The following is a 26240-nucleotide window of genomic DNA, read 5'->3' as shown; positions in this document are numbered from 1 at the left end:
GGACCGACAGTGAGGACCGACAGTGAGGACCGACAGTGAGGACCGACAGTGAGGACCGACAGTGAGGACCGACAGTGAGGACCGACAGTGAGGACCGACAGTGAGGACCGACAGTGAGGACCGACAGTGAGGACCGACAGTGAGGACCGACAGTGAGGACCGACAGTGAGGACCGACAGTGAGGACCGACAGTGAGGACCGACAGTGAGGACCGAATCAATTCAATTTGACAAAGACACTCTGAAACATCAGGAGCCGAGGCCCCAATTCTGGCACACCGGTTCGATCCGAGACGCGGTTATGGTGGCTAGATGAATACTGTCTGGTGTGAGGGGCGCCGCAGCCGAGGCGGCCCGTTCGCGGAAGACGCCGTCAGGTGGCACGCCAACACGGATGTATGCGAAGATTCTCCCGAACGCTCCCGAAGCGCGTCTGCTGAACGGGCCGTTTTCGCCCGTGTGGCCGAGAAGTTTTGCGGAGGAATGGAACGGTGAGGGGTAAATATCAATGGAAAACAAAACAGTAATGGTCATAGCCTAAAACACATTGAAGATCGCTTATTCAAGCATGCAAAGGAACAGGTACTCAGCTTTGTAGGTCCCATGCGTAGCTTGGACGTGACAAAGCTGATGACAATCATCCTTTTCAACTTTTATATCTCTTTTATCAGGTATTTTCTTTATTCATTCTTACTCCTAGTACCTTTTTATTTTTTATTTTTTTATGTCACAGCAACAAGGCCGGTTAATCTTTCTTTTTGTTCCTCGATGCATAAAGTTTCCTATCAGTCAATGAAGACACAATCATCTCCAAATTTCAACCTGGCAATGCCAAAACAAGATTTATTATACACAGCAATAGCAACAACCTGTTTCGTCCCCTCATCATGATATATATGTACATACATATGCACACAATGAAAACAAAGAACATCTGTACACGAATCTGAATGCTCACATAAGTGTATTTAGTGGAGACGCGCCTCCTTTGAAGGTTTCTGCTTTTTGCTCCGCTCTGCGCAAGAACGGTTAATGCTCTTTACGGGGAAGTGCATTCTCATCACAGCATAGAATTTTACAATGTTCATAATGAGATATTCACTATGGGTTTGACAGCCAACATTCTCAAGGCTTCGCCTAGCCAGTAATGGGGAGAGTACCTCAAAATTATACTTAAAGTAAAGTACAAAGTACCTGGCGTCATTAATACTTGAAGTACAGTACAAGTACCCAATTCCAAATGTAGTTCAAGTAAAGTACAAAATACTAGGCAATGTACTTCAAGTACTCTTGAAGTACATTGAATTTAATTTGTATCACATTGCATTTTACTGTTTAGTATGTGTATCTTGTTTGTTTGGCAAAACTGTAGCGAGCATTTTTGACAAATGCTCTAAAGCCATAAAGTCGTAGGTTAAGTGCTAACCCGTGAATATGAACTTAATCAGATGACATAATTTGCAGCTACATGTAAGAGGTAATGGGTCATATGGGCTGTGAATGTGCCTAGTGTGGTGTTCCGGTACTAATCCTCTGCTATAACATGCTAGGAAATTTCAAGGGGGAAAAAAGTACAGGCCAACGGAGATTATATATTTCTGGGCATTCCATGCTGCTTTTTGAAATACAACATGTTTAAAAAAAGAATATGAAGAAAGTAAAAAAGGATGAAGCACAATGTAAGCCATCATTTTTATACGACTGTGATCTGCAGCAATGTAATCCATGTGACCAATTAAAACAAAACGTAAAATGTCAAAAATGAAAGCATGTGTGTCTTTCAGAGTGTTCATTCGGAGTGTTCATCGTGTAATGCGATCACACATTGTGATATAAAATGATTATTAATTGCGAATGAAGGAAACAGTATAAAAAAGCATAGAACCCTGCATTGGAAGAACTGAAACGACAACTGACCAAGTCATTGTGCTGCCGGTTGCAGTGTCATAATGTGTGGATGCCTGTGCATTCCATTCGTTTTATACCCCTGTCACACGGGCATTTCGATCCTTCTCGAATCCGATCTGCATCGAACTTCCCGAGCACGCTCGAGTTTTGACGCTGCTACACGGCCACTTTCAGTTATGACAGTTCACCAGGGTCGAGGATGCAAATGGCGGCCGTCGAGCCGTCTTGAAATTCTCAATCCTGTTATGGGAACTGTCTTGAGTCAAGCAGGATCAAAGTTCGATCCTGCTTGGAAGCGGCCGTGCAGCACCATCCGATCTGCATTGGGTTCAAGCAGGTTCGGTCGAGCAGGATCGAAAATGCCCGTGTGACAGGGGTATTACATAGTCATAGAAGTGTTGATACTGTTTCAACGTTCCAAGCCTCTTAACAATAAATTTGCTTCAACAAACATGCACAAAAAATCATTTTTGGTAAAATGTCAGACTGGGACTCTTAGTACTGCATCCCACTAAAAGCATTGATAGGCATTTGATGAGCATTTTTGATACTCTTTTGTGACTTTTTGTCTGGAGCCCAAGTTTGTGTACTTAAGTACTTGATGGGAAAGTACTTGGGAAAAAAGTACTTTAAGTACGGTACAATGTACACGGTTTAAAATGTACTTAAAGTAAAGTACAAGTACACAGAAACGTACAAAGTACTACTTGAGTACTTGGTATACATCAAGTACTGCCCTATCACATGCCATGACTTCTAGTAGGCTGTCTTCATGCCCTTTATGACATGAGAACAACATTGTGAAGGTATCTTCAAGTTTGGAGACAAGCTTGAAGAGTGTTTCTGAACAGTATCGTAGGCCCCCTGTTGAAATCGTTCATGTACGACGACAGATGGTCTACGCTCTGTTCGTTTTCGCACGCTGGTTTTTCTTCACAAGGGCGTCAGACGTCTGCTAAAGGTTCACCATTCCACAGAAACAGTGCACAGCCGACGATAAAGTAAAATAAATCACTTCAAAGACGCAACAGCGTCGCTATCCCACCCTCTGATATGTCACGGACGAAAGAACTCCGCCCGGGGACTAGCCAGAGTGCCCAGAAACTAGCATACATCCGTGGAGCAGCGCCCCTGGTGGCCGTCTTCCGCAAGAGTCCCGCTCCGTCGGGTAGGAGGCTGTGGGTGCTCCTCACACCAGACAATATTCATCTAGCCACCATAGCGCGGTGCCGTCGCTTTGCCGGAGCTACAGTGTTCTAGAAGGGTACCGGAGCCGACTGACGTCGTGTCAATGACCACCTGATCGGTGGCTCCCTCGTCGTCACGGAATGGCATCAACCTGGCTCATTCTGATGGGGTTCGCAGGAGGTGTGCGAGGGATCCTCGAGGGGATGTATGCTGGCCCTCTTCAAAGGGCTCTCGCGCACCCAACAGTTCAGCCGCAGTTATTGAATTATACAAGGACACATATTACTTTTTGTTTATGGTAGGTAGCGGTCGCTAACATAAAGAGAAAATATTTCATGGGGGATTGTACTGCTCCTTGAATATCGGCACATCAGATGACAACCAAGACCGACCAAACATCCACAAGCCTGCCAGCCTGCTTCCAGATTTTTGAGACGTAATCTGTGTGCTTACCACGGCCACTGCGGGGGACGACAACATTTCTTGAGGCGTAACCACAGTGAAGTAGGCAATGTTCGCCAAGACATACACGACCGTCACCATAGTTATCCCGATGTAGATGGCACGAGGCAAGTTCCTGTAAAAGACAGTACATTCTCAAAAAAAAAAAAAAAGAAACACAACTTGGCGTACGAAAAGTGGAGAATCCAACAATTTGGTGAACGTAGACTGAAGTAGAAGCCACGGGAGCCACGTGTGTTTGAAAAATGTGACCCCTCAAGAGCACACAAAAATTGTCAGCTCGGTCTTTTGCTTTTGGTCATCCCGAGCAAATGGGCGTATGCAGGTTGAAATCTACTGTACTGTATACAGTGCTCGGCCGCGGAGAAAGCAGCAAATGTGCGTGTAACTCATGTAATGTATGTAGCACTGTGTCATTGTATGTAGCACTGTTATTCACTGGTTTCATAGTGCATACCATCAGATCAATGCAATACATTTTCTTTATATATTCAAGTTTTCTTTTTCTTTGTTTGCACGGGAAGTTTTCTCTCTGCGGTTCCTGATTTAGTCGGTACCGTCTCTCTCACCCAGTTTCGGCATACTTCATTTCGAATAGTCGAGTTGAGAAAATCCCAGTGCTCTGTGCGCACGCATTGCATCCTGGGCGCTTGCTGAGCGGGGGCACGAAGAATAATCCTTCACATTTCGCTTTCGCTGGCCTTGACACGTCGTGGACAATGGACCAGTAGGGAAGATATCGGAACAGTTTGGAGGCCACCTGTTTTTTGTTTGTTTGTTTGTTTTCTGTTTTTTTTTTATATTAGTAAGCTCCCACAGTTCAAAGCGACGCTAAGCACTCTGGGATTTTCTGAACTCGTCCATTGCAACGCATTACTTTCTTCCTTATGTGTCGGTCTAAGCCCATTCCGCTATCATCGCTACATTAGAACAGCAAGGCAACATTACGACGGGGAAGGACTGAAGCAAGCGCATGCGTTGCTGCGTAAGAGCGAAGCGAGCGTATCGCGTAATACCGCCGCAGCGACACACTATGCTTGGCTTCACTCCTCACTTGCAGGGTGCACTCTCTATTGAAGACTTTCTCATACGTTGTGTGCGAGTCTATCCAGCTCTTCCCGCGGTTTGCCAAGGTCACAGCTTGATGGGAGCGAGTGATAGCGCTTCACTTTCGATTTATAAAACAACATAAATATTAGTTCAAGTTCCTGAACGTCAACGACAACTGCCTATTCCGAAAGAAAACCAAGGTTTACTCACTTTTCTGGTTCTTTCAGCTCTTCTGAAACGTAATTTAAGTAATTCCTGCAATTAACGGAGAAAGGCACCAATGAGTACAGTCCAGGATAGAAATTTTGCAACCATGCGTAATGCTATAGATTTTAATCTCGTTGTGCATTTTCAGATCTCGACATCAAGAGGGATAAAAATTGTATTTGGTTCTAAATGTTCATACCATGCTACTGAAGGAAAGAAAATCAGGGCCTACGTCCATCACACCAAATTTTTTGATAACGTGCAATCTCGTGCCCCGCAAAGTATCGGTCACAAACAGGGCACTATTGTACGCTTCCATTCCCAGCTTGGGCTTCAAATCGCAAAAATGCAACCACATCCTGAGATGGTTAGTATGTAGGTTAAGTTACGTTCGTCCTACAGATTTGATCAGCCTATACCTAAGGATGAGTCACCCAATTTAGTCTTTGTTCTCAGAAACAGTTCACCCAGTAGCTCATGAAGGCTGTTTTGAAGGTTCCACAATTTTCCGAAACCGACTTCACTTCAACTTGAAAATTTACCATGAAGAGAAATTCAATATTATCCCATCATTCAGTCGGTGGATAGTGAAAACAGTGTACCATAAATGGTGTACATGTAGCCCGTCGTTTCGTATCGTCGATGCTGTACTGATCACCAGTTAGGATTCGTTTTACGGGATTTAAACGAGATGCACTTTGGCTATCTGGGATTGGCTTGCAGGCCCTTGAATTTCTGTTTTTGCAATATTTCAGAACATGCTCCCTCCTACTCGCCTGGAAGTTGAAATCTCAAAATTAGAAGTTCTACCTCGACGACAAACGTAGAACGTGAAAAAACAATGTGCAAGTTTCCGGCGATAACGATTCACAAGTAAACAGAAAACGGTTGAGAGCATTAAATAGTTTAATTAGCGAAAACGAGACTTTCGTGCAGTACGCTGCACTTCTTCAGGTTTGCTCAAACCTGAAGAAGTGCCGCCTACTGCACGAAAGTCTCGTTTTTCGCTAATTAAACTATTTAATGCTCTCAACCGTTTTCTGTTTACTTGTGAATCGACGACAAACGCGTCAATACCTCCGTACCGCCTGACTATGTTTCTGCTAAAGCGCATGTTGTTAAATGTAACGTAAACATCCGTCCATCTCTTCCTGCAGAGAGCATATTCTCGTTCGCCAGCCTTATTATAAGACCAAATCAACATGCATTAATGAACTGCCTCATTACGAAGCTACTCATGTTGAACCAAGAAGTGATTGATCAAATGCTATCACGAATAAGGCTGGCTAAAACGACGCACCAAGGGGTCAAGTATTAATGCAGTACCGTGTTCCGTCTTAGTTTGTTTGTAAGGAAAAAGTTAAAGAAGAAATTGAACTCGTCTCCCGACATGTTCTGCTGCTCGTAGCATAAATACTTATCCCCCACCACCACCACCAAAAACACTTCTCAGGTGCTCTACTCGCAAGTTCGCTATTCACATGTTCGCTATTCGTGCTCGGTGTCTTATTGCACATCAGAGTTAATGTATTACGTGTTAGTATTGTAATACTAATCCTTTGCAAGAATTATAGGGTGTTTTTTTAGCTGCAACGAATTTCCAAACAGAATAATTGAATGATACACTTTCAATTCTGTCATTAGCTTACTCAAATTGGCAGCCATTACGAATAAAGTTGCTTGTGTAGTGAGGTGGCTAATTGACGTAGATATTTAAATTATCTTCTCAATTAGATGCTTTCAAACAAATTCGAGATAGCAGAATTGCAGGCACTCATTACTTAAAGCTGCTCTGTTTCTTTAAAATCCTGAAACGCGCGCGCACATTGAGACATCCAGTGCCAAGTTTTGCTATTTGCTATGCACATGAGCCGAAATCGAAGGAAAGCGCGTCTGAGCCGCAAGGAGAGCAGTGTCCGTTCCACATCGGAGGGCCACGTGCTTTGGAGCGATGAATGGGGTTGCGGAATGGGATCACCCGTTCCATTCAAATTCCATTCCGAGAATGAAGGTTTGTGATAATTCCATTCCTTTCAATTCCTCGGAATGAAAAGGTATGGTCAATTTCCGCTCCTGGAATGGCTTGGCAACCCTATTCCATTCCTTTAATTCCACCAATAAAAGAATTAGGACCGTTAAGTAGCTAGCCCAGCAGTGCTATAGAGGAGACTGACATTACCCAGCACGGAAAAAGCACAAAGACAAGGTTATTTCGCCCTCCTCCTCTCTTCTTCCTCCTCTTCATTGGCATCATCATTACAGCAGTCTACCACTAAAGTAACTGGTGCAAGTGATGTGGAGTTGCCTGCCTGACACTAGTGAAGTCAAAATCTCCATTTTATTTTTTCTTAAAACCAAACCGAACCAAACAATCGCCCTTGACCGTGTGGCACCCAGACCATTACATTCCGATTCCATTCCGCCTGCGAAAAAATGCCTAATTCCATTCCCATTCTATTCCCAGGACAGTTTCCGCCATTCCATTCCAGTTCCATTCCGGGATCTGATAAATCTGGAATCATTCCGGAATCATTCCAACCTCAGAGTGGCAACTCCGCAACCCTGGATGAAACTGACCGGAGCAGGCGCTGATTTGCCGGCCAGATAAGCTCCCGAAGGTCAAGGTCGAGTCTTTTCCTGCGCTCCTGATGTGTGTGGTTTCGGTCCCTGCTCATTTGCATAGCAAAACTTGGCACTGGATATCTCAATGTGCGCGCGCGTTTCAAGAGTTTAAAGAAACAGAGCCGCCTTAAATTATGGCTGCCTCCAGTTCTGCTAATCACTACATTTTTCTGAAAGCATCTCAATAAAAAGTTGATTAAAATATCTCCGTTAATTAGCCACCTCACTACACAAGCAGCCTTATTCCTAATGACCCAAAATCGGGTAAGCTAACGAAAAAATTCGAAGTGTCCTAACTCAATTTCTTTTTTGTTTCGAAAATTTGTTGCAGTTAAAAAAAAAAACACCCTGTATATTATACGACATGTTACCGTATTACTGCACACCCCTGTTACCACCTTGTGAATTTTCTTGCGGCAAAATCACTACTCGTACTATGCGATGCGTCGGATCCTGAAGAAGCCCTGCACAGTAGTCTCGAAAAAGTTTTCTCGTCTTTCACTAGAACGTCAACAGTTTTTCTACAATTGGTTATACTGCATTTTGTCCTCGCTTCAGACACAGAGCCATGGGAGAGGCTTGGAGGAGGCATTACTAGGATCTCCTCCCGAATATCGAGTATGCACCTACTCACCATCCTCCATAGGAGAAAAGACCCGCATAGAATGCAAGGGATATCCCGGAAGCTGTATATTCGCCAGAGAATCCGTTGTTCAGGGAACCGACTTCGCCTGTAAGACATTCGTTTGAAAGGATGAATGAAGTGACACCTATCATTGCTCGAAACGGAAGCCACTGTCTCGTCACTGTACAATTTAAAGGGGCACTGAAGTGCAAAAATTTCTCTCTCTCTCACTCTCTTTCTCAAGAGGCCGATAATGCGGAGAGGTCTCTGATTGGTCCCCCCAAACGACCTCCTGTCACGATCGGACGAATCGTTTGCGAAGACCAATGAGAGAGCGCTTCGCATTAACGGCTTCACTGAGAAGGAGAGAGAGAGGGAAAGCTGCAATAGACCATTTCTATGTTCCCGTCGTCCCTACCGGCGGAATGTCGAACCTCGTATTTTACCCCCAAATGAACATAGCGACGCTTTTCGGACTGGTACATCGTGTGGGAAAGTAGCAAGAGAAGATTGCAAGAAGAATGTGGAAAGAGTGAAAGCGTATTTTAGTGATTACGAGTACAAAGCGTCGTCAAGTGTCGGCCTCAAACGTCCACGTAACCTTGAAACCGATTATCTCCCCCAAACCAACATGGCAGCCGCCTGCAGGTAGTTGTGCATGCGCATACGCCTACTCGGAAAAGGTCCATTGCAGTTTTTTTTTTTTTTCGCCTATAAATCACGATAGACGCAACTGATTAATCGCATTCCTTTTATGTTGCTGTGAAGGTAACGATATGTTTCATTCCGCGAGGAAAATTTTTTAGTGCCCCCTTTAGTTTAAAAAAAAAACGCCCTCAGTAACCAGCCAGGAGCGGTGCGACGTGGCCTTGCACGGCGTGATCTCCTGGCGTGACGTCGTCATGTCAAATTTGAAATATGGCAGTCGAGGAGAAAGCCAAACAGCGGCGGGAAGACGCGCTTGCTATATACTCGTATTTCAATCTTCCACGCTACTAGGCACCTTGAGGCTATGGTTGTGTTTGTCAGTCCGTGTGTCCTAGCTTCGGAACGGTTACTTTCCATCGTAATCAGATTAGCGTAACGTAGCATCAGCGTAGCGAGCAGGTGCAAAGTCACATTTCCCACTGACAACTCGTCTGCTGGACACGGGCGGCGCCTCCTGCTGCGGACTGTATACGTCACGGAATGACATCAACATCACCCATTGGGTGCGTCCGTTTGTTCTGCTCGCGCGACGCGCGTGTCTTGGCCGCTCCCGTAAGAGTGTCATCGATCATCGACTTCAGTGGCCCACATTCAGAGGAAGAGTCGGTGGGAGTCGACTCTGGAGCGTCTTTGACGCATGACGTCACGACAGCCGAGCCGCATATGTCTTGCAAGAGGAAGAAGAGGGGCAGGGACAGGAAGAAAGAGAGAAATAATAGAATAGGTTGAAGTTGGGTCATAAGGTCCGGCTAAGTTCGTTCAGTTCAAAAATAATCGGAACGCCTCTATCGGAATATGTAGCTGATCAGAGATTTTCCTAGCACCCCCTACTTGCCCCTTTAATACGCTCTCTCAAATATCTTGCAACACCCCGCGAAAAAATCCCTGCCAGACAGGTCAGGGATTTTTAGGGAGTGTTGCAAGATCGTCGAAAGGCCAAAAATGACCGAAAAGACAGCGGAGGGAGAGGAGGAATATATGTTTATTATGTTTATTTAGCCTGCGCTACGGCGGCTTCCTATTCCCATCAAAAAAAGTAAACATAAGAACACCACAAAACACGGAATTGGTCACCCTACAGGATACCAATGAGATACTATGGGAATATCATAACAGCTGATAACAACTCAACTCTTGGCCAATGAGCATTTTGCAGGGAGTTTGTATAGCACCATTATGATTAGCTGACAACTGACATGACGATACTTGTGCTCCGTTTCGTATTGATGTTCCTGTGAATGCTATTCAGTTTCTCCTGTCCTGTTTCTATTTTTATGGTAAAACACGTTAGCTCAAGTACAGGAAGATGTAATTCGTCCAAAAGCTTTCATGCAGAACTAACGAAGCATATAACCTTCCAGTGAGGACAGCAGAGGAGCCTCATATTGTTCAGAAAGATGGAATACGCTGTCAATTTTGCTAAGGAACTGTTCCTTGTGTATCAAGTTTTCCTCGTTTCTAACTACACCTTTTGGCGGTCCAATTACGCTATTGTCACTGCTGCATCTGGAGGCACATCTGCATCTGAATTACGGTGTTGTGGGACTATTCCCATGTCTACGAGTATTACCCATCGTTTTCATTAAAAACGTGGGTTTCTGCATTGTAATGGGATACTGTGGGACTCTGTATATGGATCACGATATTGTGGGACTATTCCCATGTGTACGGATATTACCCACGCGTTTCATTAGATATGCGGGTTTCTGCACTGTAATGGGATAATGTGAGACTGTCGATCTTCATTACAATATCCTGGGACTATAAGCAAGTCTACGGTTATCCACAGTGCTTTCCATTAGAAACGCGTTTTTGCCCTGTAATGGGATACTGTGTGAACGTCAATCTTAATTACGATATTGTGGGACAACTTCCATGTCTATGGGTATTACCAATACTTTTCATTCAAATGCAGGTTCCTGGCGTATAACGGGACAGTGTGGGAATGTCTCTCTGGTTTAGGATATTGTGGAACTATTCCCATGTGTGCGGGTATTACCCACGCTTTTCGTTAAATATGTGGGTTTCTGCACTGCCATGGGATACTGTGGGACTATTACCATGTGTGCGGGTATTACCCATGCTTTTTGTTAAATATGTGGAATTCTTCACTGTGATGGGATACTGTGGGACTATTCCCATGTGTGCGGGTATTACCCACGCTTTTCGCTAAATATGTGGGTTTCTGCAGTGTCATGGGATACTGTGGGACTATTCCCATGTGTGCAGGTATTACGCATGCTTTTTGTTAAATATGTGTGATTCTGCACTGTAATATGATACTGTGGGACTATTCCTATGTGTGCGGGTATTACCCATGCTTTCTGTTAAATGTGCGGGTTTCTGCTCTGTGATGGGATACTGTGGGACTATTCCCATGTGTGCGGGTATTACCCATGCTTGTTGTTAAATATTTGGGATTCTGCACTGTAATGGGATACTGTGGGACTATTCCCATGTGTGCGGATATTACCCATGCTTTTTATTAAATATGTGGGATTCTGCACTGTGATGGGATACTGTGGGACTATTCCCATGTGTGCAGGTATTACGCATGCTTTTTGCTAAATATGTGGGATTCTGCACTGTAATAGGATATTGTGGGACTATTCCCATGTGCGCGGGTATTACCCATGCTTTTCATTAAATATGTGCGTTTCTACACAGTAATGAGATACTGTGCGACTAGCAATCTTGATTACGATATCCTGAGACTATAAGCATGTCTATGAGTATTCCCGTGCTTTTCATTAAAATGCAGGTTTTTGTACTAATGGGATACTGTGGGACTGTCAATCTGGATAGCGGTATTGTGGGACTATTCCCATGTCTACGGAATAAAAATGTGGGTTTCTGCACTGTAATGGGATACTCTGGGACTGTCAATCCTGATTACGATATTGTGGGGCTATTCCCACGTCTACGGGTATTCCCCGTGCCTTTAATTAAAAACGCGGGTTTTTGCGCTGTGATAGGGCTCTGTGAGGATGTCAGTTTGGATCACGATAGTGTGGGACTATTTCCATGTCTACGGGTATTAGTCACGCTTTTAAATCGAAATGAGGGTTTCTGCACTGTCATGGGATACTATGGGACTGTCTATCTGGATCACAGTATCCTATTACAGTGCAGAAAGTCGCATAATTAATGAAAAGCATGGGTAATACCCTCACACATGGGAGTAGTCTCAGAATATCCTAAACCAGATAGACAGTCCCACAGTATCCCTTTATACTGCAGAAACCCGCATTTTGAATGAAAAGCATGGGTAATACCCATATACTCTGAAATAGTCCAACGATATCGTAATCCAGATTGACAGACCCGCAGTATCCCACTACAGTGCAAATAACCGCGTTTTTAATTGAAAGCAAGGGGAATACCAATAGACATGCATATAGTCCTAGGATATCGTAATCAAGATCGACAGTCCCACAGTATCCCATTAAGGTGCAGAAACCCGCATATCGAATGAAAAGCATGGGTAATACCCGCACACATGTGAATAGTCCCACAATAACGTAATCAAGGTTGACGGTCCAACTGTAACCCATTACGGTACAGAAACCCGTATTTTTAATCAAAACCATGGGTAAAATACGTAGACATGGGAATAGTCCCACGATACCGCAATCTAGATTGACCGTCCCACAGTATCCCATTATGGTGCAGAAACCCGCATTATTAATGAAAAGCATGTGCAATACCCGTAGAGATGGGAATTTTCTCAAAACAGCGCAATCAAGGTTGACAGTCCCGCAGTATCCCATTAGTGCAAAAACCGTTTTAAACGAAAAGCAGAATACCTATAGACACGCTTATAGTCCAAGGATATCGTAATCAAGATTGCCAGTCCCACGTATCCCATTACAGTGCATAATCCCACATATTTAACGAAAAGCATGGGAATACCCGCACAGATGGGAATAGTCCCACAGTGTCCCACTACAGTGCAGAGTCCCACATATTTAACAAAAAGCACGCGTAATACCCGCACACATAGGGATAGTCCCACAGTATCCCATCACAGTGCAGAATACCACATATTTAACAAAAAGCACGCGTAATACCCGCACACATAGGGATAGTCCCACAGTATCCCATCACAGTGCAGAATACCACATATTTAACAAAAAGCACGCGTAATACCCGCACACATAGGGATAGACCCACAGTATCCCATCACAGTGCAGAATACCACATATTTAACAAAAAGCATGAGAAATACCCGCACACATGGGAATAGTCCCACAGTATCCCATTACAATGCAGAAACCCACATATTTAACAAAAAGCATGGGTAATACCCGCACACATTGGAATAGTCCCACAGTATCCCATCACAGTGCAGAATCCCACATATTTAACAGAAAGCATGGGTAATACCCGCACACATGGGAATAGTCCCACAGTATCCCATCACAGTGCAGAATCTCACATATTTAACAAAAAGCATGAGTAATACCCGCACACATGGGAATAGTCCCACAGTATCCCATCACAGTGCAGAATCTCGCATATTTAACAAAAAGCGTACTACTACCCGTACACATGGGAATAGTCCCACAGTATCCCATCACAGTGCAGAATCTCACATATTTAACAAAAAGCGTACTACTACCCGTACACATGGGAATAGTCCCACAGTATCCCATCGCAGTGCAGAATCTCACATATTTAACAAAAAGCGTAATACTACCCGCACACATGAGAATAGTCCCACAGTATCACATTACAGTGCAGAAACCCACATATTACCCAAAAACGTGGGTAATACCCGCACACATGGGAATAGTTCCACAATATCCTAAACCAGAGAGACAATCCCACACTGTCCCGTTATACTCCAGGAACCTCCATTTGAATGAAAAGCGCGGGTAATACCCATAGACATGGAAATGGTCCCACAATATCGTAATTAAGATTGACGGTCCCACAGTATCCCATCGCAGTGCAAAAAACGCGTTTTTAATGGAAAGCACTGGGAATAACCGTAGAAATCCGTAAACATGGGAATAGTCCCACAATATCGTAATCCATATACAGAGTCCCACAGTATCCCATTACAATGCAGAAACCCACCTTTTTAATGAAAACGATGGGTAATACTCGTAGACATGGGAATAGTCCCGCAACACCGTAATCCAGATTGACAGTCCCACAGTATCCCATTATGGTGCAGAAACCCACAATATTAGTGAAAAGTATGTGCAATGTGCGTACACATGGGAATTGTCCCAAAATACACAAAAAAAAGTCATGTAGCCCACACATAGTCACTAGGATTAAATTGCATGAGAAACGGATCAAATTATGTGAAACGAGGATTAAGAATATTGAAAGGAGGATTAATTCCGATGGCAAAAGGATTAAATGTCATGGCATAAGGATTAAAATGTACGACAAGAGGATTAATAACGGCGGAAAAAGCCGTAGTTTTGAGAGGTATCTCATCATGGGGTGCCCAATCTATACCCAGGCGTCGAAAGGTATTGTTTTTTTTTGTTTTTTTTTATTTTTTATTTGCTTTTCGTTCGGTGTTAGCGCCGCGGAGCAACTGTAGCTATGAGCGGCGTATAGACGTGGACAGATGGATAGAGGACAGCAGCAAGGAGAGGGAGACAGGGGTTTAGTATGCCTGCTGGACCGACTTTAGGGGGAACTGTGCCAACATTAGTCTGTGAAATTTTCCGAAAACCCAGGGCAAACCTGAGACAGCACAGCCGCCGTTGGTAGGATTCGAACCCACCACCCCCCAGTCTTCAGCACGACCCTGACTATCACCAACAAGCGGGACGCCTTAATGGGACGCGGGACGCATACTGCAGAGTCTTGAATCACATTGATTTATAATAAGAAACAAAACAGATGTTTTTTAGTGCGCAGTGACCCTTTAAGCGGTGGCTGACACGAAATGGAGTGACCGAATGAACCCGTCAAAGGTAGTCTTACCTTGAAATATTCTGACGATTCCCGTGACTATGATAAGGCCCAAAGCGGCGAGTTTAGCTGTTGTGAAAATATCTTGGACTCCCATGGCCAGCTTGACACTTCGGCAGTTGACGTACGTGAGGAACACTGAAAGAGAAGTGATCGTTTCTCACAATCCGACATCGATATAAACAACAGTTTTGCAATGAGCATCGAGGAAAATCTCGCTGTGTGCCCTGTCTTCTAAGTCGTAAACACTTTCGTGCTTTCGGTACATGACGAGACACCGAACAGTGTGAAGTATAGCGCCAAATGCTTCGTGAAGCGGCGACAAGTGGAACTACTACCCCGGTGCTGTGTGCATGTAATAGTAATGTAATGTAATGTAATTAATGTAATTCTGTAATAGTAGGTCGTGGTTTCGTCACGCGGCGAGTTCCCCAGCTACTGTGATGATAGCTACATGGAGTATGCGAGCAAATCGTTCCGCTCGCTATGAACACCCTCTCGCAATTAGAAAACGTGCCTGCACGGTAGCAGACGACATTCTGTCTCATTAGTGTGTACCTGTTACTGATCTCCTGTGACTGTGCACCGTCGTTTCTTGATCGCCTGATTGGCCACCACTAGCAACGGCACGGACATGACTGCAGACAGGGCTGTTGCTAGGGCAACAACACTTGCCGCTGCATCTAGTGCCTGTCAGCTTCCATTCTCATTAGTTTCGCTTTTTCGCGCTTTTTGCGCAATCCTTTCTGGTGACTTTCCGTTGCTTGGATGGAACTAAGGTATTTCCGTCAGAGCTTCTATAGGTTTCGCTCCCACAGTCTGTACTCGTTCTTCTTCTGGGTAACGGTGTCTCGTGAGGAGGTACTTGAGTTGCAAGTGCGAGACATCGTTTAAACACCTCGTGGATCAGCGACGTTATTTTGATGACAATGCGGAAAACGGCTAAGATGATTTCATTCTGTGCACATCTGGTGCTAATACAATGACGAAGAATGTTACCCAAGCGTAACAATGCGCATTAACCAAAACGTTTAAACGATTTAGTTTTGATATTATAATAGTTTCTGTCGCAAAATCGCAGTCATTACCATAAAAGGGACGGTCTCGTACAGCCGGGGCGATTCCGAAACTTAGCCAAAACTAGTTTCGCGAGTACTGTACATATACAACCGTCAAAGTTTCATTCGGAATAACCAAGTCGTTTTCGAGGAATTTGTCCAAACGTGCCGTAAGAGCAGACGACGAAAGCTGCGCTTCTCTCATGCATACGTCACGTATGACGTCGGCCTGCGGGTGCGTCATCGTTTTGTAACTTGCAGAAGCACCTTGGGTTGAGTAATCCCCTTTGCTCTCGAGATGGGGACACTCAGGCATATACCTCCGCGAGCGGAGAATGTAGTCCGAGCATTGACTGTGGGGTCTCCCATAACGTGGCGCACAATCGGATACGTGGAAGCAAAGTCACGTGTTTTCTTTCCGCAAGTATTTAATGCGGTTTTTATATAAACACGTACTCCTTCTCCAGGTACGTCGTCAGCGACACTTCATTTCGAAGGATGATCAGTGTACAACGGGGAGTGTAATGGAAGCGCGCGTAATATATTTTTGGTCGGAGCTGTAATGCGACCGCGCGCGCCGATGGCCAGCGACTTCAGATTTGTGATTATGGATGGTGTTGTTCTGCGACTTTTAACTTGTCTCTGAGGATTAACATAGTTGTTCTGAACCACCATGCTTGCCACTACTTAGAATGCGCGTTTTTCACCTGAGAACTGAAAGAAAATGTACGAGAGTTGCTGGAGTATGCCTCTGCCGTATGGGATCCATCTACTGCTTACCTTGTGCGCGACCTCGAAGTCGTTCAAAACCGCGCAACCAGGTTCATCACTAGTAACTACTCACCATATGCAAGTATCTCTTCATTAAAAAAAACACATCAACCTGTCCGAACTGCACGTCCGTAGGAGGGCCGCACGCTTATCCCTGTTTCACAAGTTCTACCATTCTCCTGCCATCAGGTCATCCTATATCAATCCTCCTCACAGAATATCATCTCGCATCGATCACGAACTCAAAGTCGCCCGCTTAAAATGTAACACTCAATCATTTTCAAATTCCTTTTTCCCCAAGACTGCCATTGATTGGAATAACCTCCCGCCCCACATCGTTACCATAACTGACCCGTCTCAGTTTCGTAATTCTATCTCAAGTTAATAAATCTTGCGTCATTTATGATACCTTGTGTAACCTACTTGTATAACGTTGTTGTTGTTGTTTCCATTTGTTGTTGCTGTTTTACTGCCTTTTTTTTTTCTATGTATTATCTTTTTCGTCACTTCCTGTAACCCGCTCCTCCCATGTAACGCCCGTCTGGGACTTTTGGGAGCTCAATAAATTGATTGATTGATTGATTGAATGAATTCGGTTATTTAATAACTGTGGCATGTTTTGTCGGGTAAATTAGCAGTATTCCATTTTCAACAAAGGGCAATTGAATGGTACACTTTATGAAAGGGGCAGGGGGTCCAGGGCAGACCGTCCCTTTAAGCAGTGCGGAATATGCCGCCATTACTTGTGCGCTTCAGCCAGAGCTACTCACGAATGCTGACATTGCATGCTTTATACGGGGTGTCCCAGCTAAGTGCGAGCCGAGTTGTACAACAACAACAACTTTATTTTGAGATGTAGAGTGGGGAGGTTCATCGCCAGAGGCGATACTCTACTGCATTGCTAGTGGGGAGGTGGGGAATAAAATAATGAGCCCCTTCACAATAACTTAAATGTCCAGAAATGTTAAAAGAGCTTTGAGCGCAGATCGTTGCTGGGCTGTATTGGGCCAGGGACCAAGCAATTTCGATAGGGAGAAGGGGCGAGAGTCTAGCTCACTAAGAGACTCGGAGGGTGCGGTTAGTGGAAGTTGGTAGTGGGGGCAATGAAAAAGAATGTGCTCCAGATTCTCAAGAGCACCACAGTGGCAGCAGGTGGGAGAGTCAACTTGTCTCAAGCGGCAACGCCACTGAGCTGTAAAGGCCACATTTGAGTCGCATTCGGTGGATTAAGGCAGCATCTTGACGAGAGGTGTTTCGTGGCATGCGAAAAGCGAGCGTTGGATCAACTCTGCTCAACATAGATGGGGGGAGAATGTCGGTTGTTCATTGGCGGGAAGCCAGGGGTGTCCCGAGGCGTCGCAGAATGGAACGGCACTCTCCTCTCAGCTGAACAGTACTGGTCCGTCTCCTATACGAGACTGCTTCTTCTGCGGCGCTGTCGGCCTGCTCGTTCCCCACGACACCAGAATGGGCTGGAACCCACTGGAGCCTGTGGCCTGCTGCGTAGACAGTGTGGTAAGCCATTAACACATCTGTGACTAGGGGTGCAGATGGGCCTCGTATGCCGGAATTTTCAATAGCTTGAAGTGCAGATTTGGAGTCTGTGAAGACTGCCCATTCCTGCAGGGTAAAATCAGCGATGTGTTGTAGAAAGCAAACGATGGCATAGAGTTCCGCAGCTGTTGAGGAGGTTGGATGTAAAAGGTGTCGTCCTTGCATTACGCCTTCAGATGGTATGACGAATACTGAGGCGGACTTCTTGTTGCGGGATGCGCCATCTGTATATGCTGCCGTAAATGTAGAAAACTTCTCGTCTACCAGAGCATGAAAATAGGCTCGGAAGACTTGAGGGGTGACCTGATCCCTTCTTTCCAGAAGGTTCGGAAGGCTTACGAAAGTCAGCGGTACCGGCAGAGACCAGGGGACTTCCGGCGGTATAATGTCCTTAGCTATGAAGCCAGTGTGAGTCTGGCGTGTCCTCTGCGCTACTCGATAGAAGTCGCTTTCAGGGCGGTATCGAATTTTCCTGAGGAGCGGGTGACGGGGAATGTGAGCACACAAACGTAGGAAATGCCGAACCGTTTCACGGTCACGTAGAACCTCAACCGGGAGTCCACCAGCTTCAGTCAGTACTTGCCGTGTTTCAGCCATTCTTGGAACTCCGAGGCAGCGACGAAGGCTTCGAGCAAACAGGGACCGAAGGGTATTTAATGATGTTGTTGATATCCTGTGCAGAATAGGAAGGCTGTATAGCACAGTCGCCCTCACCAACGCCGCGTGAACTGCGAGCAGGGAACGCTGATCACAGCCCCATCCTGAACCAGAAAGATGTTGAATTGCGGGGAGCCATATCGCTGCACTTTAGAAAATATATCATTTAAAATATATTTATTTAAAAATATATCATTCTGGGGTGAAGGAAAGACGCATCTCCAAAGATGCGCAATGCACAAAATAAAGAAACAAATTGTGTTCCTTCACGAATTTTTTGCGGATTCATCGAACGGATTTTTGTTCTGAAAACGGCTACGGTATCAGGTGACCGAAAGGAACAGATGTTCTCATTGGGACAACTTCGTAGCTTTTATAATTAAAAAGGTAATTATTGAAAGTTAATTAAGACATTGTCTTAGGAGTTTGCTAATGCCCTCCTAGGGAGTGCCCTTCAGCATATGCTATATTGCAATTGATTTCATCTCGGAAAAAGATATATATATATATATATTTAAAAAATATGTTCACACTTTGCTAGGACACCCTGTATATAGCGCTGCACTGGCTCAAACTGACCCGAAATCTCGAGCTTTGCACAGCCCCTTGGCCGGACCGGATGAAGCCTTCTTTTTGTGGCCCTTGGCCGGGCTCAAGTTTGAAGTTATATGTGCCCGTACAGTGTGCCCGTCCATGTGACCGAAAGGAACAGATGTTCTCATTGGGACAACTTCGGAGCTTTTATCACTAAAAAGTTAATTATTGAAAATTAATCAAGACATTGCCTTAGGACTTTGCTCTGGTGGTGCCCTCTTAAGGAGTTCCCTTCAACATATGCTATAATACAACTGACTTCATCTCGAAAAAAGTGATATATATATTTTTTAAAAATATGTTCGGATTTAGCTGGGACACCCTGTATATTGCCAGCTTACGCTTATTCCAAGCATCTCCATGCAAACAGCGTCCAAACGTTGGCAACAACATCGTGGGTGCAATAAGCGGCTCGCGCTATCCGACCCAATCCGATCACACGCTTGTGGAGTCGGAAAGGCTAACATATTTGACTCTGGCCTGGTCAGTGACGAGTCTGATTTTGGCAGAAATACTGTGTGATGTAAAGCTTACAGTAGAAACCAAGCTTCCTTTCTCAAATCCCTTTCCCGAGAGCAAAGCTCCAAAGCCTTGCTCCCGTGGCTTATTGGCCAAGATCATCGCACCGCGTTAGTAATCCCGGCCGCTGCAGTACTTGTCCATGTGTTTTCCCCAGGGTTTTCTCCAGATGCTTTAAGACAAATGTCCGCATTATTCGCTATGAAGTCGGCCCAGGCTTCACGGTCCCGGCCAATGCACAGATGCCACCGCGCCGGCAGGCAAATCGCTCGGTAATAACACTCCACCAACCAACCAATTCGCCGATTCAGTTGTTCGTGGGATGTTGTGGTTTTCCACGTTCACTCTCGTGGAGTGCTTTTAACGTTGTGATAAGCAATACGCTTGAAGCGACATTTTCTTATTCTAAATGAACAAACTACAAAAGGGGCGCACATATTACTGAAAGAATAGTGGCAAGGATTCATGAATTAAAAACCCCTTGACCAGGGGACATAGAAAGAACACACACGGATAAGGTCTCAAACAGGGAAGATTGACACAGAGAAGACCCCCTTGTTACTCTTGCGGTGGAGAAATTTGTCATCTAGCTGTATTAAACTTCTCAGCTGTGTTTTTAGATTTTGTTTGTATGTGTTCTTGCTACGTTCCCCAACCTCGAGGTTTTTCGTGATGAATATCCGAACTAATATTGTGATTGGTATACGAGAGCAGTTATATACACATAGAGAGAGAGTTGCTCCGTTCCATAGCCGGCTGGTCGCAGTGTGCCATACGCATGTGTCATCATCCTACACCATTTAGTTCTCCAGCTCTGGTTCACTAACTGATTTCACTATTCAGCATGCGCCGTTGGGTATTCCCAGGGGCGTCAGAAGCCCCTCACGGCAGGGGGGGGATCCTTAACCTAACCCAACCTAACCTAATCAAGGGGAACGGATGTTTGTTTCACTCTGCGCGGTAACAGAGCTGAAAGCAAGCCTGTTTCGGACGACACGTACAGTTGAAAAATGGCGTGACGGGACCCTCACAGGGCGACAGCACCCTCTGCCCACACCTTCCGACGCCTCTGGGCATTCCCCCGTCTTGTAAGAAGATAACAGCTTCCTATTTAGGTCATCTTCCGCCACACCCAACTCGCAGAAAACCTCCTTTATCCTTTCCCAGCTTGCCGAAAGGGTTTGACGTTTCCCCTCACAGGTAATCCGCTTAACAACATTCTGCGAATAGATATCTCCCTGTTTGTAAACAAATGACGTCATAGTGTTCGACAGCGCTACCAATTTGGTAGAGTTGAACTACGCTCGAAGCTATAGGGGGCGAACAAGGTCGCGCCCGAAAGCCACGGTCTTGAGGGAATTACGATGGTCCCCGAAAGGGACCCGACCTTTGAGGTCAGATTGGGCTGTCATCCTTTAGGAACCCCCGTTTTTGCACCCAGCCCTTACGAAACGTTGACGCATACATATTACCACGGATTTACACTAACTACGGAAAAGGCCAGAGAGAGTACTACGACTCTTATACCTACGATTCCTACAGATTTATTAAACCTAACCCATGAATTCCAACCAATATCGCTATCTATGGAATATGGATGCACAATTACTATTACTCCGCTGGACTTTATCCTTTTAGAGTAACGTTTTCGGCATATTTGTTACCAACTTAAATAATATCGGTTGTGTGTATATGAGTGAGCCAGTTATATGAGTTATTCCTTATGTGGCACTATTATTTCTCGTTATTTTGCCTAACAATCAATGTTTCGCCTATTCTCTGCCGAGCCTAACGCACAAACCGTCTGTGGCATAAGCGGCCCAGTATTTTTCTCATTTCTATTCTAAGGAGAAATAAAATGAGTTTGAATAATAATAATTGTGAGTAGATTTATACGCAAGGTGAGTTCGACCACACTTGTGTGGCTACATGTACCAGGTGACGCAGGGTGGGACTGCGGATAATTTCGACCACCGCTGGTTCTTTAACGTGGACGCTCGTATACTACACTGCATGGAGGGAGGAAGGAAGAAAGATAGAAAAGGAAGCACCCTTACGGGTATCCGAGAGAAGAGAAAAGCGTGGAGCAAGTGACGTATGAACAGGGGGTGAGTTTTGAGCTTTGTTGGAGCTCTGTAAGGGTCACGTTACGTGAGAAAGTCAATGAGGAGACTCTGCACACGCCACTTGGGCGCCACCTCACCTCGCCACGTTACGATCACCTCTCCAACCGAAACCGGAAGACTAGCAGTGACGTCACACGCAGGACACCTCCTCTCATTCCTTCTTCCGTGCTTACACTGCTTTTCTCTATTCCCCCACAAACATCATCTATCCCCCTTCATCATCATCATCTATCCCCTCTTGTCTCTCTAATTCTTGTCCTTTTTTGTTCTGACCAAAGCTTCTTATTCGATATGGCGCGTACGATATTCTACAGAGACGCCATGCAACCTCCTGAGCTCCGTACAGCTGTGTACAGCTGTGTACAGGCAACACGACCAGTGAAACATTCCAAACGTGCATAATACACCGAACAGGAAGTGCGCTCTCCGCTTAGAAGCGGAGCGCGCGATGACTTTGGTTTTACTTGGATCTTGGTCATAATAAATAGCCAGCTTCGCTCGCCACTCCTGTTCCACTGCACCACTGTTCTTTGTGGTCTCACATTGGTTATGGGCTTAATTACATAGTGACGTTCGGGAATCCTACAAAGCACTATTCCAGCAGGACGTTACGTATCCCGGGGCTGCTGCTACGGGAGCATCGTGCGTCCTCGGCAGACTTCGTATAGAGAGCTGTTCAGACATTTGCCATAGAGCGTCTCAGGAGAGCCAGAGGAAAACATTCAGACCCAGCGCAGGAATCCGAACCAAGTTCGCAATCGCAACCCCTTTGCGCACCCCAACAATGCCTTCCCGCGCACCGTGAACGGAGACACGCGTTTAGAGAAACCTCGGGAACAACGGGAATAGACGTGCCCCACAGCCCCAACGGAGAATATCAGCGAATGTCATTTCACCCAGTGTTATAGAGGTACACAACATGCAGAGACGAATTTTCCTCTGGAGCAGGATAAACAGGAAGCCCCCCCCCCCCCACCCAAACACACACAGAAACACGCCCACTTGCCCTGAGGGTAAATCAATCATAAATATAAATAAATAGCATTCAAGATACAGGGCTTAAAAATATCGCGCAACAACGGTCAGATAAAGGATTAGGCATACAGTTTATACAGTTTACGTATATGTGCGTTCACAGTTAGCTACGCACACACAACCAGTACTTTGTTGCATCGATGCTACGTACCTTAAAGCTCCCATGAAAAATTCAATGTGATGAGAAGACGAAAATCAATTACATCCCAAATATTGCGGTGACAATTATTTGGCTCTCGTTTCATTACCCAACCTTATAAACGTCCGGGAACTGCGATCCAGTACGCTCCCCGAGCCGCTTCCGCACGAATACAAGCACGGACAACCAAGGTTGAAGTCAGCACACTGGACAAACAGCTCTCTCATCTCCTTTCGCACTACACCTTCAGGGACACTGGCGTTGTACGTCCGTCTGTCCGATCTTTCGCGTAACTTCACATTCCACATCGTAGTTCACGAACAACGCCAGAGCTTTCTTGGTTACGTGATATAAGCCGTGCGCTAGGACTATAGCGCTTGCGTTCTGGGTCTCCCTATCCTCACGCGCCATATTCTCAAGACTCTCTGTTATGAGCTTGATTGGGCACGCCTCAACTATAGACCGTTTTCTCCATAAATCTCTGGGCGCCGCCATATTGAGGTCACGTGACCTTCCGCCATTGCAAGCCTTCAGCAAGATCGCTGTCGGAGTCTCCGCCTTGCGATCGCAGGCCTCCTTTTTGCTCTATTACATTTTGTTTGCAAATCCTCGTCTTCCTTCATCACCATCGACGTATGGCATGTAAATAATAACTGCCGTAAGCGCTATAGTAAGCGCTTACACAGAATGGGTGGACGACACACGACGATGGCTAAAGGTACCGAGATCACGTAAGTGAACTAAATATGCTTTTTCTCGAACCAGCTCTCAGAAAACCAGAAAGAAAAAAAAACGTTTTTCTTGTCTGTTTTTCTATTCTGTTCTCTTACCTCATTCTGTCCAAGCTCAGAGCCTAAGGTGCTTCGCGGTGTCAAAAAATCTAAAAACGAAAGTACGTCTCTCTCTAATCATTCGCCACAACAAACGAAAGAAAATCCCTCCAAAAAAATCACCGAAAGGCATCCTGGATGCTCGTAAGCATACTCAATGGCGATGATAAGAGTCGGTTACCTGCGCCTCCCAAATAGATTTCAGTAACCGCACTACGGGAGGATGATAATAATACAGATAAATCATCCGTTTTCCTATAATCGATGGCGCATAGTGTTTTCTCATGAGGGCAGATAGTCCTCAAAAGAGTGGAGAAAATGGATGGCGATAGCACCGGGCTGCATAAAAGTGAGCGCCCTTTCCTGGCAGGGACCAGGAATCGAAGTGGAATGAATCTAGCGACTGAACGCGGAGTAAATGGTATGCGGTCACGAGACTCACGGCGTCGAGGACGGTTAAAATATTCCAGATTATACCGCAAGGACACGTGAGTTGTTGACGAGCAGCAGCTGCCAAAACGCACGCATACTCGGCATTATAATCGCGGCCACAAAAGGAATGGCAGGAAATGAAACGGAATTGAATAAATTCAACAAAGGAGGGAAAGAAACTCCAAGGAAGAAAGAGTGCGCTAAGAATTTATTTTTATTCCGTGTTGGCGCCGCGAAGAAACTGTGGCTATGAGCGGCGTACTGACGTGGACAGATGGAGAGAGAACAGCGGGAAGGAGTGGGGGACACGGGGGTTAGTATACGTCCTGGGCCGACTTTAGGGGGAACTGTCCCGACATTCATCTGGAAAGTTTTCGGAAAACCCAGGGAAAACCGCAGACAGCACAGCCGGTGGCAGGATTCAAGCCAACCACCTCCCAGTCTTCAGCACGACCTTAGTTACCACCAACGAGCGGTACGCCGTATCACGCTCGGCCATGCCGCTGGTGAATATATGTTCCAACTTCCTGACAGACCAATTGTGAGAGCTTCGCACCAAAGCATTTAATCGTGTGTCGTGCGGTCGCTGTAAAAGGTGATCATTGAAAGCGACACGCTTGTGAGAATACCGAATTATCCCTATGGGCCTTCAGTGGTGGGTCGCACACCCTGACGGGAGGAATCACGTGCTACGTGACCTTCTGACGCCATCCGGTCAAACGCTGCCTGCCTGCGTACTGCTGGCGATGGCCCAATAAGGCCGACACAGCTGTCCAGTACTGGCACGGCGGCGTATATATGTATATACTGTAGAAGTGGTTTTTTTCGCGCGGAATTATTTTTCGCGTTTTTCGCGCACACCTCCAAAATCGCGAATTTAAGTTCCCGCGAATAACTCTGGCCATATGAGGGCGAAAATCCTTAGGCGTTTGACGCTATACCGCGACTACCTGATACTTTCTACTCCATGTAGCATAGGCAATTTAAGCAAGCGCAGAAGATTGTTTTATCCCATCAGGCAAGATGAAAAGAAATGAAAATTCATCATGCTTTTGTTACTCCTATAAACGCTTTGCACTATACATGCAATATACCACTATATACCACGAAGCCAGAACATGCCTTTCCCCGCATTCTCAAAACCAGCTTGAATGATAGTACCACATCTCAACCGAACTGATCAGTGCCCCGAGTGATAATTAATAAGAACTGCTAAAATAAACCGGCTAACTTGCACACGGCCAGTACTATGGCCTCCTACAGGGTCCCTAAAGGCCATTTGACAGGACCTTTCCTCCTATCTCTGTGAGGAGAAGAAAGGAATAGACCTAGAATGCCGCAATCCACGTGAACAACGGATGTCTTAGTACGTGCCGAAATATGCGCGAGTATTGACGGTGGCACGATAAGCAAGAGCAAAGCACTCCCGGAAACCTGTGTCGCGAATTTAAGTTCTCGCGAATCAATCCTCAAAGCAGCTCTGCTCGAAAACGCGAAAATATTTACCACGCGGAAAAAACCACTTCTACAGTACTTATTATGCTATATGAATGGCAGCGTTCAAGCCGCATGTAAGGAACCGCTTGGAACCATGGGAAACTGCTTCTACCCAAGCCCAAGCTCAATATATAAATGGGCATACGTAATACGCAAGGACTGCTCCCTATTCCTTTGGAAGGATAGCCCGTTCTACGAACTTTGTGACGTTCCCAACCTACGCCTGTGCCATATTTTGAGAGGTCCAAATATCCAGGCACATCCCGTTCCCGTTTTCAGGTTCTTGATTGTTTGAGTTTCAACGTTAAATTTACCACAC

General features: G+C 45.5%; 1 protein-coding gene across 1 annotated transcript in view; it reads right to left on the bottom strand.

Moving 5' to 3' along the window:
- LOC135378451 (large neutral amino acids transporter small subunit 2-like) overlaps positions 1-26240 on the bottom strand; it is an 85897-nt gene that overhangs the window by 27389 nt on the left and 32268 nt on the right. The window contains exons 2-5 of the mRNA XM_064611498.1: positions 14722-14847; positions 8071-8167; positions 4818-4862; positions 3549-3672 (exon numbers count right to left, since the gene is read on the bottom strand). Of these exons, the coding sequence (XP_064467568.1) occupies positions 3549-3672; positions 4818-4862; positions 8071-8167; positions 14722-14847 (392 nt within the window). The remainder of the gene's footprint in view (positions 1-3548; positions 3673-4817; positions 4863-8070; positions 8168-14721; positions 14848-26240) is intronic.

This window comes from Ornithodoros turicata, chromosome 1, assembly GCF_037126465.1.
Source record: "Ornithodoros turicata isolate Travis chromosome 1, ASM3712646v1, whole genome shotgun sequence".
NCBI lineage: Eukaryota > Metazoa > Arthropoda > Arachnida > Ixodida > Argasidae > Ornithodoros > Ornithodoros turicata.
This window is presented reverse-complemented; position numbering and strand designations above follow the sequence as displayed.